Source organism: Culex quinquefasciatus, chromosome 1 (assembly GCF_015732765.1).
Source record: "Culex quinquefasciatus strain JHB chromosome 1, VPISU_Cqui_1.0_pri_paternal, whole genome shotgun sequence".
Classification (NCBI taxonomy): Eukaryota; Metazoa; Arthropoda; class Insecta; order Diptera; family Culicidae; genus Culex; species Culex quinquefasciatus.
In genome coordinates, this window is record NC_051861.1 from 54,530,581 (window position 1) to 54,550,424 (window position 19,844).

At 38.6% G+C, this 19,844-nt stretch overlaps 1 protein-coding gene across 9 annotated transcripts; it reads right to left on the reverse strand.

Moving 5' to 3' along the window:
• Positions 1-4,479: 4,479 nt before the first annotated feature.
• On the reverse strand, positions 4,480-15,189 carry LOC6034732 (serine-rich adhesin for platelets). 9 transcript variants are annotated; one of them, XM_038266953.1, is made up of 9 exons: positions 14,812-15,189; positions 13,909-14,329; positions 13,115-13,424; positions 11,662-11,852; positions 10,357-10,482; positions 9,674-10,182; positions 9,413-9,613; positions 8,809-9,351; positions 4,480-8,744 (listed from the first exon to the last, which is right to left on the reverse strand). In XM_038266953.1, exons 3-9 carry the CDS (start codon positions 13,407-13,409, stop codon positions 4,955-4,957), a joined length of 5,655 nt encoding a protein of 1,884 aa, XP_038122881.1. In that variant the 5' UTR covers positions 13,410-13,424; positions 13,909-14,329; positions 14,812-15,189; the 3' UTR covers positions 4,480-4,954. The 9 variants fall into 9 exon arrangements, with proteins under 9 accessions (XP_038122881.1, XP_038122885.1, XP_038122884.1 ...); XM_038266957.1 differs by having other exon boundaries at positions 13,909-14,539; positions 15,063-15,177; XM_038266956.1 differs by having other exon boundaries at positions 13,909-14,561; positions 15,063-15,171.
• Positions 15,190-19,844: the final 4,655 nt, after the last annotated feature.

Sequence of the window (19,844 nt, forward strand, 5' to 3'; positions counted from 1 at the left end):
GTATAAAAAACGTGCCGAATGTATTGAAGTTAAAAGCGTTTACTCCACAGAAAGAGAGATACAATGTATAAAGAAATTGTCCGTACAGCCCTGTAGGGTAGCTTAATCAAATGTAAAAGTACCTTAAATCTTAGTAAAGTTCTAAGATTAATATCAATCGATGCGGAAGAATGTATTTTTTAAGGCCCTCACATTAATTTGACCAACTTTTGAACTCACAAAATTACAAAATTTGTTCTAATCTAATCTAATCATACCCTAACGCAGCCAATCTTTCGAAGGGATCCTGGGCCTTAGGTTAAATGACGCCTAGCACTCTTCTTGTCATTTTTTAACATTTGATGTGCGCCATTGCTTCGGAAAGCATTGAAACATCACAGACGTTAAAGCGGCCAGGCCTACTGCGTAAAGTCTTATCGCAGAGACATGTTTCGGTGAAGTCCCCGTAAAAAAATCCGACAATTCGCATAACTTAGTCGGGTGGTTTCGGCCGATTCGTTGGCCAACGAATCGGCTGACCGGGCAACAGACTTCTTTGTAATCTTTACATAAGCGTCTGGTGGAAAATCGGTTGTCGAAATCGGCCGACGGAATCGGTTATAAAAACAACCGATTTTTTACCGATTTAGTCTGTGAAAAAAAGGAAATCTGACTCAACCCAATTTAGTCGGTCTATTCGTAGGGCAACTAAAAATCTTACTCCTGACGCATCCTCCTGACTAAATCGGCAACTGGTTGGTTGATTTTGATTACCCGATTTCGTAGGGTGTTTCTTCAGGTCGAGAACTGTCAAATTTTATACGGGGGTGAATTGAGTTTTGAGCACGGAGTGTTCGAACAACAGTTCACAACACATTTCTGAATCGACAAGGGAGGAAGAAGCGTGGGGACACACCACCATACGCTCCGAAATTTCTGGTGGTATTCGTTGGGAGCACTATATAGCATATGCTAAGAAGGTTTGGTACTCCGGGACCCTCTGGGATGGGACATTGTATAGGGACGTGGCGTTACATCGTGCTGCCATCTGGTTTGTTTAAGTGCAAGAGTGGAAAAGTGCTGAGTCATCGTCTAAAAATAGACGACGTCCTATATCGCCCAGCAAAATGGAGTCGATAAAGTAGTTGGTTGAGTTGGAGAAAAAGTGAAAAACGTGGTCTAAAAATAGCGACGTCATCCCTTTATGGTTAATCATTTCAAATTTCGGTGTTCTTAACTTTCTCGTTGGAATCAGATGGGCATCGAACTCAGAACCATTCGCTTATAAAGCGAACACCGTAAACAGTCAGCCACGACCGCTCCCTTTCAAAATTACAAAAATATGTTACTAAAAAAGATTAAAAATTAAGAAAAAATCGGTTGTTTTTGTAAGCGATTTCGTCGGCCGATTTCGACAACCGATTTACCACCAGACGCTTATGTAAAGATTACACAGAAGTCTGTTGCCCGGTCGGCCGATTCGTTGGCCAATGAATCGGCCGAAACCACCCGACTAGAACCGACTTAGTTATGCGAATAGTCGGATTTTTTTACGGGGTCGTGATAAACTGCTAATGGGGGCGAAGGACACATAAGACGAATAGGGAACCTCGGGACAATTGTACGTAGAAAATCAGAAATCGGTAGAAAAGTTTCAATCGCTTTTTTCTCAGTTGCACTTTTTTGAACATGTGACAATTATGGGTAAAAACGGCAGTTAGGCTGTTGCAAATATTTTTTAAAGTTTTCTCCAAGTTTTTTTTTTAAACGGGCGAAAAAATAAGCAACAAAACAATTTATTTTTCAAAAATCCTCTAATTTTCAATGAAACTTTTAGTGCAATCAGTTGGAAACAATTGAAAAAAATATTTTTCACAAATACAAATATTTTCCTTAAAACTTAGATGTTTAAAAAACAAATGATTGCAAACCGACTGTATTATTCATTTTCCATGCCTTTTTTAATTCAAATGTTCAAATTCTTGCTGTCATTTTTTTTTATGCTCCCCCTCCCTTGTTTAAGATATGCATAAATGTTTTACTTTTTTTAATAAAATAATTTTGTATATTTGAGTTTAATATTTTGTCAAATCAATGTCAGAGACTTAAAGAGGTTTTCCCGCGTCGAATTTTAGGTACTTTTACAACGTACAAAGTTACCGTACAGGGCTGTACAGACAATTTTTTGATACGCTGCAATACATATTATCTCTGGAGCAACACGAGAAAAGGGCGGATAAGCATTTTGACGACCGGAACTATTTTGAAAATTACGAGACAACAGGTACGTTTTTCACAAAACTCCAAGAAGTCAACAATAGCTAGCCTTCCAACCTACCTTCTAACGCTGCGGGTTTTGTTAAATAATCAAATGTTGACCCGGAATTTTGCAATTGCCTCAACAATCAAGCCTTCGGACACCTAGTTCGAGTAGGAATCTCGTAATCGAGAACGCCAAGGCAATGCTGTAGAGCGAATAATTTGATTTTTTTTACCCGGAATTTGCGAAATAGTTCCAGCTATCAAAAGGCTTATGCGCCCTTTTCAAATGTTGCTCCAGATGCTGACAGATTGATAAATCAAAGCGATGGTCGAGGTCTATTTTCTTCAAATTATAAAACCGTCGTCAGTTTAAAAAAAACACAATTTAGACAAACATTTACTTCTGTAGTTCTATCTCTATAAAACGAATTAAAGAATGAAATTCATAGAGCCAATTAATCTTGAAATCAGATTTCTACATCCTCACAAAACAAGGGATCGAGCAAATTTGTATTTAAGAGCGAGTCAACGAACAAGGCAACGTCGTTTGGACCTCACCATTCTGCCTGAAATTTTCAGGGGTAAATGTTTGTACATATAAAACTAGCATCTGGCCAAAATATGAGCACTCTAGGTCAAGGGAAAGCGGGGCAAGTCGGGACACAAAGTTTGAAGGATAAAAAAGTAAAAAAAATTTAAAACGCTGTAACTTAGGCAAAACTCAATTACATTTTAAAACTCAAAATGCATCTGAAAGGGCTTTACAATTCAACTAAATGCGGGGTTTCTGAATGGAGTTATTGGCATTTTAGTGAAAAAACAACACAATTTTCAAACTCAAATAAAAAAGTGTTTCATCCAGATATCAACTCGATTCGACCTGGAGCTTGTAGGGGACATCTGGGACTACCATCTGAGACTGAGAAAGCTTTGGGTAAGGCAGTTTAACATATAAAATAGGCACTCCTTCTTTTAGTGAATTTTTTGGTTGTAAACAGAAACATGCATAAAAATGTTTATTTTCCTCCATTTTAACCCTTTAAAAAATTGGGCAGATTGGTCAGGTCGATGCGAGATGGGCATGCTTTGCTCGTGGACTCTATCCCTGACAAAGCTTCTTACTCATTCCTCAAAAATCATTTGGAAACTGACATGCCGGTCTACTGATATTGAAATGTTATACATTTTTTGGATGAAAGCTTTTAGTTTTTTTTCAGTGACCATCGTTTTGATTATGGCGATCAGTGTTTTGTAAAAAATAGCTTTTTGTTATTTCATTTGGATGAGATGAGAGGATTATTAAAGGATTCGGTGGAACACTTTTCCACGTTGTTGCAGATATTTTCAATATACTCAACCTACGATTGAAATAAATTGATCGGATCATCAGTCTATTGCCGTGTATTGTATTTAATGTTGTCGCTTTGGTTCAAGTAGAGTTTATTTAAAAGTTGTATTTTTTTTTGAATGAAGATGTAGGGGAGAGTGGGGAGACTTGATCCCCTTTTTTGTATCGCACATAACTCTGTCAATTTCTCACAAAACTTTGAACTTTTTGCATGAATAGAAAGCTTAAACATTCAACTATATTTGGCTGATTAGGGTATTGCATCAGATTAACTTTTCGAATCATGCCAAGCGTTTAAAAAAACTAATTTAAACCGGAATTTTCAAATGCTAGGGGTAACTTGATTCCCCTTCCAACATTTTGAGGAAATGTTAAGCAAAATGTTTCTTATTCATTCAAACTATTAATTTTCTATAAGTTACAGCAATTTCACATAAAACCTGTACGTTTGTGTTCAAAATATAACAAGTTAAAATATTTAAAAACATAAAATATTATATTTTGACCAAAATTGAGCATGTTTGCAAAAGCTGGTAATTTTTGTTTACAAAACTTTTGAAAAATGGTTCAAATTGCAGTAAGTTACGTACAACTATACTAAAGGAAACTATGTACGAAAACCCAGCCCAATTGATTAATCTTGAGGTTGATTCCAGTGACTGTAAAAATGCAGGAATCAAGGCTCCCTAAAAGCACTTTTTTAACAATTGATTGTAAAAATAGTATGACGATAAATTTAACGTCAAATGCGTAAGGGTTTTGGAGTTGATAAATTTATCAAACAATTCATGAATAAAACATTTTTTCAAAATAATTTTGGTGTGTTTTCTGTACATATAAAAAAAAGATCTCTTGGAAGTTTTTGGCAGCACTTTCTAGAAAAATGTGTGTAACTCAATCTAAACATTTTTTTATTTTTTTCTCTGTTTTATACAATAAGTTTTAGTCAAATTCGCACAACTTTCTAAAACAAAGATAATTGTTTTACCCACATGCTGACGAGATACAGGCTCGGGATCAATTGTTCCCGGGGATCAAGTCCCCCCACTCTCCCCTATGCTTTATTATTTTTAAAAATCCATCTCTGGAAAATGCGGCAACACGAGCAAGTAATCTGATCAATTAGAGTTTGGATTGATCAACACAAAAAATCAATCGGGGGAGGTTTAGAGCATCTTAACGATCAATATATGTTGTGTTATGAACTCGTTTCCCAGTATTTAGTTTTTTCCTCTTTCTGGATTTTTTTTTTAGTAAGAGCACAAGCAACTTAAATACAACTCATGTACGGTTCGTAAATATTAAAAAAGTTAGATTTATATCACAGAGGAATCGTTTAGTTTTACACTTTTTCCTGGCTAATAGTTAGACGTTCTTGTTTGGTGATGAACTGAGACTCAAGTTAAGTGTAGCATCCTGCTTGAAATCTAAACTGCGGAATCTGCTGGGTGATGTGGCGAGCGTTGAACTAGAAACAGGAAAGCTGGCCGCAATGGCCGAAATGTTCTTATAATCGAACCGCATTAGGATGTTTTCGCAACTCTTGATGTGTGAAAACTCGACGCCTTCGTGACCCGACGACTGAAGACGCAGTAGGCCGCTGTGGTGCTGGTGTTGGGGAGCAGTGTTTCCATAGCTGCTGGGATTGACCAAAACTTGAGCAGCATGAAAGGGTGGTGAGTTCTCGGCAGATCGGGACGTCCTCCCGGATGCGATTGGCGTCGCAGGTTTCAACGATTCTAGATACGACTTGTTGATGATGGGTGAAGATGGTGACTTGTCAAACTTGATCATCTGTGGTTCCTTCTGAAGAAGGTATCGATCGTGGGAAGTGCTCTTGAACGATGTTGGCCGAATGCTTTCAACAGGTTCAGGACTTTTCTTCGCCGGGGTTACGATTCTTGGCGAAAGCGGAGGTGATGTACTGTAGTATGAGTGGAAAGTGTACGTTTTCGGAGACTCCCTGTCGGCAGAGCGTGCATCCGATGAGTAGTCACTGCTGTGGTCTTTAGTACGAAGAACTAAATTTGTTCTCTCTGTGTGATCTTTTTCCTTTCTATGCCGAGGGGAGTATTCTCTGCTTGGCCTATTGTTCGATGCTGGTCTACAACGATTTTCATGTGGTGAACTTGAGTAGTCGTGTACCATTACCAGCGGTGGATCCGTGCTGCCCTTATCGAATTGCTTTAACGATTTTTCCAAATTATCAATAGTGTCATTGATTCTATTGGAATGAATTTCCGAGTTGTGGTCACAAAAGCCATCAATGGCCTTAATAGAGCTTTCGATCGAGGACAATGTGGCGGATAAGTTTGCATTGGACTGCTTGAGATAGTCAATTGTTTTGATAGTGGTAATGTAGTCGTCACCCAGTTTAAGTTTTCCATCCTCGATACGTTTGATGATTTCATCCGTTTTGGAACATTTTACTTCTGCTGGCATTTTGATTGTTTTCAGAATTTCCGCCTGAGCATGCTTTATAATAACGGCCTCTTCTGCATCTGCGATGGAAATGTCGTCAAGCTTGATACTGTCCGACGATCGGCTGGATAAATCTGGTGATTCCGCTTTGATTTGCAAAAGCTCGTCAATTTCGTGGCGACTTTTTCTCTTCTCTGCGTTACTCTCTGCAGCAGCTTTGAACCGTGCTAACTGTTCGTCTGTCTTTTTGATAATTTCCTCGGTTTTTGATGATATTCGTGGCATATTTTCGGAAGTTTCGTTCGGTATTTGGTTTTCCTCCAATTTTAAATCTATCAAAGATAGTCTTTTTTCTAATTTTTCTAAAATCTGTCTATCATGAGCACGAAATCTCGCCAGTTGTTCTTCGGTTTTCTTAATTAATTCGTCTGTTTTCGATCCAGTTTCGCTAGCTTCAAATTTGAATTTATCTGCCGTGTGCTCGGGTGAATTTTTAATACTTACTCTCGATACTGGAGAGCTTTCTTGTTCTTGTGTGTTTGCCTGTGGTGACGTAGATTTTGATGTTTCAAGTGCGTATTTCCCCACGTAAGCTTCTTTTGCAGGACTCGCTTGTTTTTCCTCGATTGATGCGACTACGGCTTGTTCCTTCTCCTCATTTGGAATGATTATTTCACGGAAATTGTCCTTTCTTACGTAGTAGGTAGGTTCGGGATCTTTGAAACGCGCGAGTTGCTCTTCCGTGCGTTTGATAACGAGATCCGTTTTGGAAATGTTCATTTCCGATTCATCAGCTATTTTGGGAATCTCACAATCAGCTAGAACTGGGTCTATTTCCGTTACGGCTTGCTCCTCTGATTCCTTGCACAAAACAATGTCAGATGTCTCCGTTATCGAAGAAGGTTCGTTATCTAATGCGGTGGTAGCCAAGTTTTCCTCCGATGTCCTGTACGAGTGAGACCATGTTACTCTAGATAAGTTATCAAGGGGGACTACTCTTTGCGTTGTTATGTCTGGTATTGGGTTTTGATTAATTTTCATATCAGCTTCATTCTTTGATTCAGTTTGATCAATCTTGGGTGTTGTATCAGGCGATTCCACTTTAATAGGTTGCTGACTTTTCATCGAAGGTTTTGGTTTATCATTTGAGCTTTCGTAGGAGTGTGACCAAGTTACGGTTGACGAAGCTCCAAACCGCTCATCGTTCTCAACTAGTGAGATCATCGTTCTTGGTGAACATATAGTTTTCGTACTACTTGCTTCTTCATGAGACTCAATTCTGCTATTGTTTATTTTCTCTATTAAATCATTTACTTCTTGTGACAGATTTAAGTTGATCGGTTCATCGACACAAAGCCGATCAACTTTTTTTGCTTCTTCTGTGAGGTCTTCATCAAATCGGTTAGTTTTCCTTATTATACGCCCTAGTATCAGAGAATTTTCCTTTATAATTTCGGACATCTTGTTGCTCTTGTAAACATTTATATCAGCAGATACCAAACCTTCGGATGCGGAACGCTTTGACAAATCTTCTGTAGGAAGATTGTCTTCCTTAATGGGATCGTCCATCGAAAAAGATTTTTCCTTAAGAAATTTAATGCGGCTTGCCAGATATATTTCACTTTCATCACTTTCTTGAGGCGACGGGGTTGGTATATCAGCGATTTGATACTTTTGAGATGTTTTGGTTTGAATGATTGGCGATTTTTCTGAGTGAACAGTTGTTGATGGTTCTGCATTTGGCGGCGGTATCAATGGTGAATCGTGCTGCAAGCTTGTTCGTACCGGTAGCTCTAATATAAACGATGACGACATGGATGAACGATTAGAAACATTCGTGAAGCTATAGTTTTCGAGCTTCGATGTATTGTCACTACGATCAAGTAGACTTTCAGTAGTATTTACTAGTGATTCACTAACTTTTCGTTCCTTGATTACATTCAAATCTAGTTTGTTAGGCCGCTCAGCTGCGTTTATTCGTTCAAAAAGTTGATTTGTTACTCCGTCCTCGTTGACATTGAACAGCGCGTGGTCTTTTGCGTCGGTGATTGGAGCGTCACATGTAACTGTACTGTCACTGGGAATGTTGTTCAAGTAATCCGAATAGTCCATAATTGACGAAGGTGTTCTGAGCGGGCTGATGGTGGACATGCTCACGTAGTGCCCGATATCAGGGATCGGCGATAGCTGGCTGGTACTTGTAATGGCAATCGACAAAGACTTGTCGTCGACAGGACTTGCCAGTTCCAACTGTGATGGTTTAATTTTCACGCTAATCGGCGGCGGTTCTTTGATCTCTACAATCGGACTATCTGCAATTTCTAAAGCATGTTTACTGTCAACAGAGCTGCTTTGCGTGTCCGTATGGCTTTCTTCTGCAATGTCCGGTAGGGTGGCCGACTGGACATGCTGTTGCTGTACGTTTACTAGCACCGGGAATTCAAAGCTCAGAGTGTCCTCGGTTGTCACTACCAGCTGATCGTCATCGGGAACTTCCTTTATACTGTCGGGTGTAAGCCTTCGCTTCATTGGCGATGCTTCTAGCGATGAGGCGCTTAGAAGCTGATTGTCATCGTCGCACAATGATGTGCTGGTACTGGAATCGGCATCGGACTCCTCACTGTAGGATGAAGATTCGCTCGGCCTTTTAGCTCCAATAGACGACGAACCAGTTTCCGAGATGTTGCTGATGGCTGAGGATGCACTTGAAGACTTTATCAGTTTTGGGGATTCTCTGTAAATAAGTTGAAGGTCTTTAGTCTATTCGTATAAACTATTTAACTACCTAAACTACATACGGTTTGGCAATATCCGAGTCATCTTTGATGGTTGGCTTTTTCCCGTCCTTTTGCATCTCCCTCCACTTTAAGCTTCCTCGACGTTGTTTTTCATCCATGTCTTTCCAGTGTAGGGTTTCAGCTGGCTTTGGGGACTTGGGAGCTCCCGATTTGCCCTGTTTGCTCGACTTGGGAGCCCTTATCGGAGGCACAGCACCTTGCGGCGGCCCAAGGCGTTTCCCTTTGTTGCTTAGGATTGCATTTTTACCCACTAACAGTTGATTAACTTGCAGTGAATTGCTCTGTGGATTAGCTGGAGGCTGTCTTGCTACGGCTGCCGTCAGGATGATATGTGCCTGTCGTTGTCGTTCTCTAAGTTTATCGTACTGCTTTTTTAAAAGGGAAATGTCTAGGTTCATTTTTTCTTTTCCATCGCCGGCATTTCGAAGGTTAGTGGGCAATCCTAGCGAGGCTCGTCGCCCAGATCGAAGTCCCCAAGCAGTTGCAGTTACAGCCAAACGTGAATCCTCATCGGACTCTCCTTCCTCGTCCGAGTAGAATATCCTAAAATGGGTTACGCAGGTAAGTAAAGGTAAAAACAAAATGGCATAATGATCACAATTACTTTAAGCTCGATGACTCCTTCAGCTTGGTAATGTTGTGCAAATGTTTCTCGCGCATTTTGTGGAGATCATGAATTGCACCAATATCAACAATTCGCTGAATAAGACTATTACAATCGATGAGGTTTCCATTGACAAGTTCGGCAGACAATGCTCCCATTTTACAATAAAAGTCATCAGCCGTTTTCGTCACCAAAATACGGCTACAACAAAATCAAAAATTAGTTTGGTTTCTTTGAAATTGAGTTATGTGTTAGCCATACCCCTCTAAAAGGCCCCAGATCGCCAATGCCGTACGAAGAAGAACATCACTACCTTCAATTAGTATCAGATCCCATATGCGCAATACAAATGGAATAGGCAGACAAGTGCAGAACAAAGTGAGGAACCATTGCATTGTGAAAACGTTCGTTAAAGGTGGCTCAAATGCTCCCTCCGGTCCTTGTAGCTTTTGGAGGTGGCGGGCTAGCTTGGGAAGTTTTGTTCCTAAAAGTTCCCGAAAAACGGCCATGTCTGTCTGCAGCCCACCTAACGATCCACAAAAATAGCCCCGTGGCAGTAGTCCTTCTATTAACAAAATCATCACTTTGATTGAGTCTGCTTCATTTTTGTCCATTACTTGTAGGATAAGGGCGCCCAGCATGTTAAATCCCTGACAGTATCCAACTTCAGGATTGAATCGTGAATATCCCAGTAAAACCCGTTTCAGCTTTGCTTGATTGATGGTTCCGGATGGTCCGGAGCATAGGCTCGACCCCGTACGATGTAAATCCTGATAAATGAAAAGATTTGATTACAAAAATTAACAGTACCGTTTCAGTACCGTCATCAGGCGTGACATTGGGTTTGGGGTGAGATTGGGTCATACAAATTTCAGCATTTTTGTATGACACAATCTCACCCCCAGACCCAATGTCACCCCTGATGATGGTAGCGAAAACATTACCTTTACAATCTGAATCCCAAGCTCTTCATCGTCTTCGTCCCATTGCTCGCCGAGATATTTTTCACCTTCTTCGTCCCAGTTGATTCCTTTCGTTTGCAGGTATCGGTCCGACAGTGCTAGCCAAAGCTGAATGATTTAGAAAATTGCGTTATGAGTTTCTCACAGGAATACATAATATATAATATTTTGTGGTGATACGAAATTGATTTTTTGGCTTTCAAGGGTTTGTTTTCTAGTGTATACTGTGCTCGAACTGGCTGGACCATGGACTTAATGATGATAACATAAAACGCAAAAGTGTGTTCAAAAATTGTGTTAACCTTAAACCACTTTTTGTGGAAATAGCTAATTCTTTTTAAACTTACAAGTCCGAGGACCAATTTCGGTTTCAACCAATAACGCTCATATGCGCCCAAGATGGCAAGTCCCTTGAACGCCCTGAAAAAGTGTATTTCGTATCACTCTCTACTACACCCAAACTTGTCAGAGGCTCTGCAAATTGATGTCAGAAGATAACGCGCTGCAATTCAATGTGATCACCCACCAAATTTGCAGTTGATCTATTTTTAGCTCAATAAAATGTGCGTATACCGCGATTGGAACCGTGGCACTTTGGTTAATAGTCTGACTCTTTACCTATGTGCTACGAGAACTCGCTGGTAAAGGAGAGGCAGAATGCTGACTGTGTTCTTCGCCGTTGAATACTCTTTTTATATCCCTCTGGTAGTGAAACAGGCTGACTAACATGTGACATGCCGGACTGTAAGGATGGCGAGATGATTTCATCTTCCATTTACAGTAGTGCTGAAAATTAATGTCAGAGGCTTTCTCATCATTGAATTGCAGTGGCGTTTGGTTTAGGTGTACTGCCGTTCTACGCATAATTGTCCCATGTCATTTTTGGACGATTTTGACTTTTTGACATTTTTAAGTTTAGTTTATCGTATACTTAAAAAAACACATAAAATCTAGTACCTTGTTCGGAAATTCATCAAAAACAACACCAAGTCTGTTTGTCCCATCGTTAAACTTCTACGCATAATTGTCCCGCCACATATTTTCTTTCATAGACTTATTAGTTTAACGAAGCATTGTGTCTTGAGGATCATAAATAAGAGTGAAAAACTACTAACTTTGGCGATTATTGACAAATAGGGTGGATAGGAACTCGCGGGACAATTATGCGTAGAAACACAGAAATCGGTCGAAAAATTTCAATCCCGTTTTTCTCAGATGCACTTTTTTGAACATGGGACAATTATGCGTAGAACGGCAGTGTAGGTATGCCAAATCAATAGTCGATACCTTCCGGCGAAACTCGGCCGGCATTCCACCGGGCAATCGAGCGACCATCTTCATAGCATGAAGCCATTGTTTGAAATCGGCGTGAGTATCCGGGATTCCCATCCTTTTCAGATTTTGATCCGAAGTTGACGTTGATGGGGGAGGTGGTGGAGGAGGTGGCGGTGATATGGTGAACGTTGCGTGTTCCGAATCTGCCAATTCGATCGATATTTGTTTATTAAGAATATGTTAGTTGATATTTGGAATCATGCAACAATCAGGGAAGTCAAAAGAGAATAAAAATGGAGGATATCGAATCAAGAAATAAACCAAAACTTTTTTCTTTTTGGAGAGTACTGACGTTAAAAAACGAACTTTTGTTCCTTTTATCAAATTCAATACATTGCAAGAATACGTCTAAAGGTAAAATTTTTTACTGAAATTTTTCATTCACATGTTATATTCGTTGTAAATCAAACAATAAAATAAAATGAATTCATTCAGCCAAATGCTTACTTTGAACTTTTAACAATTCACAAGTGCCTAATTGTAAAAATGGATAATAATAAAACTAATACTATGGTCTATTTACTAAAGTCGCTTGAAGTTTGTCATATATTGCTCATTTCAAGAATAAATAATTTTGGCGTTCAACTAATCTACCTCTTCCAAACACTGTTGTAGATTTTTAAATTTATTAAAAAAAACTATTTCTGAAAAACCAACGAAGGGAAATTAAATTTTCAATTCAGTTTATTTTTTTATAATCATGATTCGTTTCGTTTAGAATAGTCACAGAAAAAACACAATTCTTACATCGATTTTTTAATTTGCTTTTAAGTTAAGTTTTGAGAGTCTTCAAGAGATATTTGTATCAAAATATTGTTTTCTCAATCGTTAAAGATTTGCAAGGGGCCCTTAACCTTTAGCGGTTTGGCTTAATTTGGATAAGATTCCTTATTTCGACTGTACAGTTTAAGTGATTAAAGATATGATCTCAGAAGTATTTTTTCATGCAACCCAATTGTTCGAATTCAGACAAGTTTTTAAATAATCAAAAGGTGCACAGAAAAAAATCAATTCTCGTAATCGTGGATTAAGTTCACGAATGTGAGAACAACGAAGGAATTTATTCATGAGTATGGTGCATTTACACTATAAACGTGAATATATTCCTTCGTGGTTCTCGCATTCGTGAATTTAATTCACGATTTCGAGAATTGGTTTTTTTCAATGTGATGACAAATCTTGCAAATTTAATTCTATCTAGTAAGATAAATATAACGGGTAACTTTAAAAAGTTCACGGAAGATTTTTTTTATGACATTAAATAATCGTAGATGTTTAGAGAGTTAATCATATGAAACATAAGTTTATGGTATTGCCCTATGCTATGAAACCAATTTATTATAATGTAAGATTTAACAATTGAAAAGTAACACAGCTTAAAGTCATCTTGAAATATCGAACCAACCTAGATAAATTGACGGTTCCTGATTTCCGTTTAAAGCGTTGGTGTTGCCGCCTATTGCTAAGTTTTTGATTGAATTGAACAACGAGCTCATTTCGAAAAGGTTTTTCTCAGATAAAGACAGATGTTGATATAACGGCGAATACCAGAAGTCAGATTTTCGTTTTAAAATGTTATGTTGTAATCGTAAGTGGACTGACAAATCCGACTTGGACACTGCTGAGTTTATTTTTGCGGTACTGATAATACTAAAACCTTCTCCTCTGGGGCACCGTGGCCATTTTCCTTCATAACGCATTACGTTTGATTTTCGCTACAAACGCAATACTTCTTAGTTTTTGTATGAAATAAAATATTGTATGAAGTTAATGCAAGAAATGTTTGCAAATAATTGAATCGATTTTGATGTTTCAAAATAAGTTAATACAGCATTCATTTGTACAATATAGATGAATTTAAACTAGTATGCAAAAAAGAATATAAAAATTTGATTAGTAATATACAAAAATATACAAAAATGCGCGGTTTGAGGCCAGCCACGAACTACGTGAACACTTTGTGAGGTGAGAAATAAAAAGTAATTTAAAAAGTATTATCAAAGAGAGGTGATTAGGGTGGTTTTTCTAAGTTTTAAGGTGGTTTGTGGATAGCCTCTTCTTAGTTTCATAGAAAAATAATAATAAGACAATTTTACCAATGGTACAGTAAGAATTATTTAAGGATCAAATAAGGGCACGAGCAGGTAAGCAAACATAAAATATGACATAAAATAGCTGTTATATGGAAATGGATACTACCGCTCATTTTGATTTTAATTTTACGAATTATGATTGTCTGTGATATTAATGAATGAGTTTTATCTGGAGTTTTTTTTCTGCCAATTGGTCATATATACGGGAGCAGTTTTCGATGACTCGTATCCAAATGTATTTTCATTGATGCCACGGCCATTCTTTTATCATCTGATACACCGAATATTTGTCACCACTGAATAGTCGACAGGATTCATATTTAGTGGACGGATAATGAGATGTGCGATACACTTTTAAGCTTCTTCAGCTTCACTTTTTTTCACTCTTTTTAGCAAAATTTAAACTCTAAACTGACATTCACTTGGAGCTGTTTTTTTTTATTTTTAACTACATGAAATCTTAACACACTTTTCTATTACGCTCCTATACACATATTAAACCATTTTGTACAGGTTCAATAATTTCACTGTAATATAGGTGTTTTCCCCGATATAAGTCATCTTTTTTCATCACAAATTCTACATGCAACGTTTTTTTTTGTATTTCATGCATTTAAACTGGCTTTTGTATTTAATATTGCACAATGCATGGTGAATACTGTTTCCGCATTGTGAAAATGTTGAATTGACAGCTAATTTCCCTTTTCATTCAACTTCGATGTGTGTATCCTCAAACGCTATATGAAAACATCTGTAACACTCCAGACAAAAAGGTGTTCACTTGACCACCAGCCTGTTCAACATTACGGGATCGATAATTGATACTTAAGTTGTAATTTTGTTTTTGCAAACTTATTACTTCTAATTTTGTTCGATTTTCTTTGCATTATCACTTCCAGTAACACTATAGTAAAAGTTCAAATTATCTAAAACTACGCCTTTATTTCTACGAAGCACATTGATTGAATCACCAAAATGAAAATTCACTGAAGGATGCAATGCTCGTCACCTTGCATCGATTTTAATAGCTGGATAGGAACTATATCCGATGGCTCGTTTTGTGCTACTCCTATTTAATCTTTTTGCAATACGATAATTTGCACAACAACCAATAAATTTTTTTGTCTAAAATATGAGGTGATGTTGATACTTGACTAAGAAGCAAAATGTGTCAAAATAAAAATGCCATTTGTTGAAACAATAAAGGTTGATCCTGTACAATTTTTGAGCACATTTTAGTAAATATCAAGAGATCACTACTTCGGTTTATGAGTCCAGCTTTTTCACGTAATATGGCACATTTTACATTCTGTAAATCACAAAAAAATTTAGCACAACATAAACCATAGCTATTTTCTGTATTAAATCGTTCACCTGTATTTGCACTCAGCAATAAGTATTTTCATACCAAGCAATTGAGCATGCGCCACTTTTGATAACATGTATATTACAAAGAAATACCCATGCCAGATACGGCTGTGTTCCAACAGATAGAGCTAGTAAAAAGCACTAGACAAAAATACTTATTATATTTCTTTTCAAATGTTAAAACATTAACATTAATATGTTAAAATTTCATAGAAAATTTTATATTTCAATACAACAAATATCTGCACCAAAATGAATCAGAAAGTGCCGGTTGTTGCCTTCTTGAAGCCACTGAAGGAATTTTTGCTCTAAATCAAATATGTCTCAAAATTCATATAATTTTGTGGAACAATCATTGACGCCCAAGTTCGCGATCATTGATTAATGACGATTTCCATAACTTTACACACGGAGAAAAAAGAGTTCCCAAAATCGTGAACAAGCGTTCATGAAATTCAGAACCACGAACAAAGTGTTCAAATTCCATGGTACGATTTTGAAAAACGTACCATGAAATTTGAACACTTTGTTCGTGGTTCCCAATTTCACGAACGCTTGTTCACGATTTTGAGAACTCTTTTTTCTCCGTGCAAGGAATGGGATAATCGTTACCAAAAGGAATCAGCATGTGTAGGGCAATATGCTAAACAACTTGTTGAAGGAATTTTGTCAAAATATTGAAAGTGACGCAAAATTTATATCTTTGAAGAAAAAATCATGACAATGATGGAAGTCTTCACGTTAACGGCAACAACATAAAAAAGTTCAAAAATTGAATTTACGAGCCATGATTTCAACAAAAAAAAACGAAGTTGACTTTATAGCTGTCGGCCACCATTGCTAGTACCAACCACTAGTGTCTTCCTTTTAACTACAAGGACTTCGCCGCCCTGGGCTCCTAAGTGTTTGAGTACGGCACGGAGCGACGGCGCCGGATACCCATATTTACACAAAGAATTTTTAGAGCGCCCGCCGCGGGATTCGAACCAGCGACCTCTGGATTGTGAGTCCAGTGCGCGGTCCGATTGATCCACACGTGCGGGACATGATTTCAACATTTGAATGAAAAAAGTATTCTAAAACGCACCTGTCCAGTTGGTTTGCAAACATTAGTTTCCAAAATATCTAAGTATTGACAAAAAAAATATTTTTTGCGATAATAAAAGTTTTGTGCTGTACAATGGAATTTAATAAAAATTCAAAATACCGTAAACTGGGGTGACTTTGATAGCCCGGGGTGACTTTGATAGGTTTTTCAAATGCCCGCCAAACTAATATCTAAACATTTTTGAGAATTTTGAGTATGTAGGCGTTAAGGGATAGCTTATTATCGAACATATATGCAAAATTGTGACTGTTACATTGGATGTATCAAAATTAGTGGCCAAATCAAATTTCTATCAATGTCACCCCGGGCTATCAAAGTCACCCCAGTTTATGGTATGTTTAATCCAGCCCAAACATGCTAGATATGGGGCGCGTTTCGATTCCCGCCTTATCCTCCTGGCCTTCTATCGGATGGGGAAGTAAAACGTCGGTCCATTTGCGTAAAAGAGGTTTTGGGTGACTCACCACACATAACCTTTTTTTTTATTCATAACTTATTTTTATTAGGTCCTTTTAGGTGCTACGACCAGGTTAGGACCGAGGATCAGTTTACAATCAAAATATAAAAAAAAAAATAAAAAAAAATCATTACACTCCATACTTGGAGATCATGTAACTGACGAGGGTTACTTGGTCCAAGCGGGTCTTGCAGGTTTTGAATCTGCCGGTGTACTCCGAGAAGATGCCCCACAGCAGAACTGTAGAGCACCTCCCCGGCTTCCTCTTTCGTGGCTCCACTGTCTCAGGAGCTTCCTTGGCTGCTTCTTGCGGGGTGAGGGCGATCCTTCGATGTTCCGTCCGGGACTGCACCCGGCAACGGAGGGAACTCCGCCGGCGTGAACGCCGGAACTGCTGGACTCTGCTTCTCCGCCTTCCTTGCCGGCGGTTTCGGTTTCGACGCCTGCTGGCGCCACCGGATGAAGTCCGCACGCTTAGGGCAGCTAGGCCCACAGTTGTTGCACCTCCCTTTCAGGTGACAGTTCCTGGTTCCATGACCCAGCTGCAAGCAGTTCCTGCACTGGGTCACGTTCGGCCGCTTGTTCCGGTAGGCCTCCCACCGGATGATAGTTTCCGGTTTCAGTTCATCAGGTAAACCACGAAGAACTATCCGATGATTTCGTTCGCTCCGCCGTTCGTGGGTGTAGAATTCCACTTTCTTCCTCTTGAGGAGCTCCTGCAACTTGTCAAAATCTTTGACAGAGAAGCAGGTCACCTTGGTTCCAAATCGGGTTAGTTTGTAAATCGGATTGAAACCAAATTTACAACTTTCCACTATCGCCACGAGCTTGTAAAAATCCGTGGTGTTCTTCACCACCAAAGGTGGTTGCTTTTGTTTACTTGCCGACTGGCCGGGTGCTGGAACACATAATCTTCGGACGCCTAGAAATGAGCAGAAACTTGCAACAGAGACCACAAAAGACCCGGGGGTTGTTAAAGTGGATTGCTTTGCTTTTTTTGCGAAGATAAGATAACAAATTACAGATAACATAATATTCATGCAAAAACAATTTAACAACTAAACACACAAGCTCGAGAAAAAATGGGAATTTCCATACAAATGTCTTCTTTCTCGAGCTTGTTAGTTTAGGAGTTAAAAACTAACATGCACAAATAAAACAATTAATTTAGTAACCTGAAAGGTTACACGACTAAGTTGACTTTAGTAGCAACCACTAGTGTCTTCCATTACTCTTCAAGGACGAAAACCTTAACAATGTTCATGCCATCTGGAACCAGGATCAGCTGTACAACTGTTTTACAATCCTGACTCGATAAACTGAAGGCCTTGGAAAAAAGTTAAAGTAGTTATGTCACAGACATAACCGGAATGGCGTAGACTACGTAAAGTTTTGATATGTGGACATAGAGTTTTCCATAGCTTAATTTTGAAGAATTAGCGGTGCTTGGGTGATTTTCCCCTCAAAATAGATACTTGACGGAAAAAACGGAATCGACGTAACACCTTATCATGTGGCCCTCTTAAACCTTGCGGTTTCGTCAACGGATCCACAGGCGTGTATCGTTCTTTTTGCGACAAGACTCCGCCTCCCGGGTCTCCTAAGTGTGAAGGTATGGCACGGGGAGAGGGCACCGAAAACCTATATTTACACTTAGAATTTTTGCGTCCGCCTCTAGATTCGAACCGGCGACCTCTGGATTGTGAGTCCAGTGCGCGGTCCGATTGATCCACACAGGCAGACAACACTTGACATTCCCGTCCGATTCGAGTTAAGGGAAGGAAGTTATAAGCGTTTGATGGATGACGCAGTAATCCAGGGCCTTCGGCCCGGGTTTTTTGGAATGGCATCCCAGTACCTTCGAGTAAGACGTAGTCTACACTCATAAAAACATTCACGTTGAAGTTACGTGAAAAGCTATGGTTTTTTTTTCCACTAGAATATTCACGTAACTTCTACGAGATGGACTTAGTAGAAATGGAATTTGCTCGGCCAGATCATTTCACGTTATTTCTACGTGTTTAACACGTAAAAGCCAGATGTCTTTTTTCTATAAATCTTACGTGCTTATTCTAGTGAAAGTTATAGGACGGTTTTAGTTTAGGATGGGTTTTTTTTTAAATTAAATTTTTCAAATAAAAATGAAAACAATGATGTTGTTCGGAAATAAAACCTATTTTATTTGTTCACTTATACTTATAACATCTTTCACTATTTACTGGTTTTGGGTCGAAGTTTAGTTAAGACAAATCCCGTTCTTTTTGTTGAATTGCTCCTGGCCCTTCTGGAGATCAATCTGGAACAGCGGGTCTTCGAGGTAGGGCCGAGCATAGCCGGCTCTACTCTTGATGTTAATAGTATTATTTTTGCGGACTTTCTTTTATTCAAACAATGTACACATTCGTCGGTTGTACTTCAACTCTGCTCGTCCAAGGACGAGCTCATCTTTATTAAATATTTTCATGTTGGTAGATCAACTACCTCCTAGTATTATAATTATCTACCCATCGACTTTACTTCATTTTACCTCCTCGATTTAGTCTTTTATTGTGATCCTTGCGTTTACCTGTTGTCGTTCATAAGTTTTATTGTCTTATATCGCCAAACAGAGATGGTAAATATGGAAAAAGGGCGTGTTGTGGTTCAGGCCACAACATCTTCAGCAGAAAATATGAAAACAAGCAGAAAACAAAAAAAAAAACAAGCCAAATAGTACCAAAAACAAACATAAACTAAACAAGATAAATAAAATATATATATAAAAAAAACAAGCAAAATATAAAACAAGAGAAGTAAATTCTTTGTAGAACTGAAGGAGATCACGGGGAAACACGGGAAAAATGAAAATTTTCGAAAAAAAATGTGGGCAGTAGAGAGTGAAGCTAAGAGCAAGATTGTGTCGACGCAGTGGTGAACGCAGAACGCTGTGCCAGTTCGATTTTTCCATCAACTGTCAGTCGAACAATCTGCAGGGGTTGCTTTGTTCAATGGTCGATGACTGGCAGGCTATGATGACAGGCGCAAAATTTTGCATTTGCGTTCAGTCCTGACGGACAATCTTGTTCTTACCTTGAATGATACACAATATCGTCATATACGTAAAAACTAG

Coding starts and splice junctions, on each gene's coding strand:
- LOC6034732 (XM_038266953.1), bottom strand. CDS start 13,409: ATGCGTTATGAAGGAAAATGGCCACGGTGCCCCAGAGGAGAAGGTTTT. Junction 10,483..11,661: donor CGGCCGAGTTTCGCCGGAAG/GTATCGACTATT, acceptor TAAATCATTCAG/CTTTGGCTAGCACTGTCGGA. Junction 9,614..9,673: donor ATCTGGGGCCTTTTAGAGGG/GTATGGCTAACA, acceptor ATTTTGTTGTAG/CCGTATTTTGGTGACGAAAA.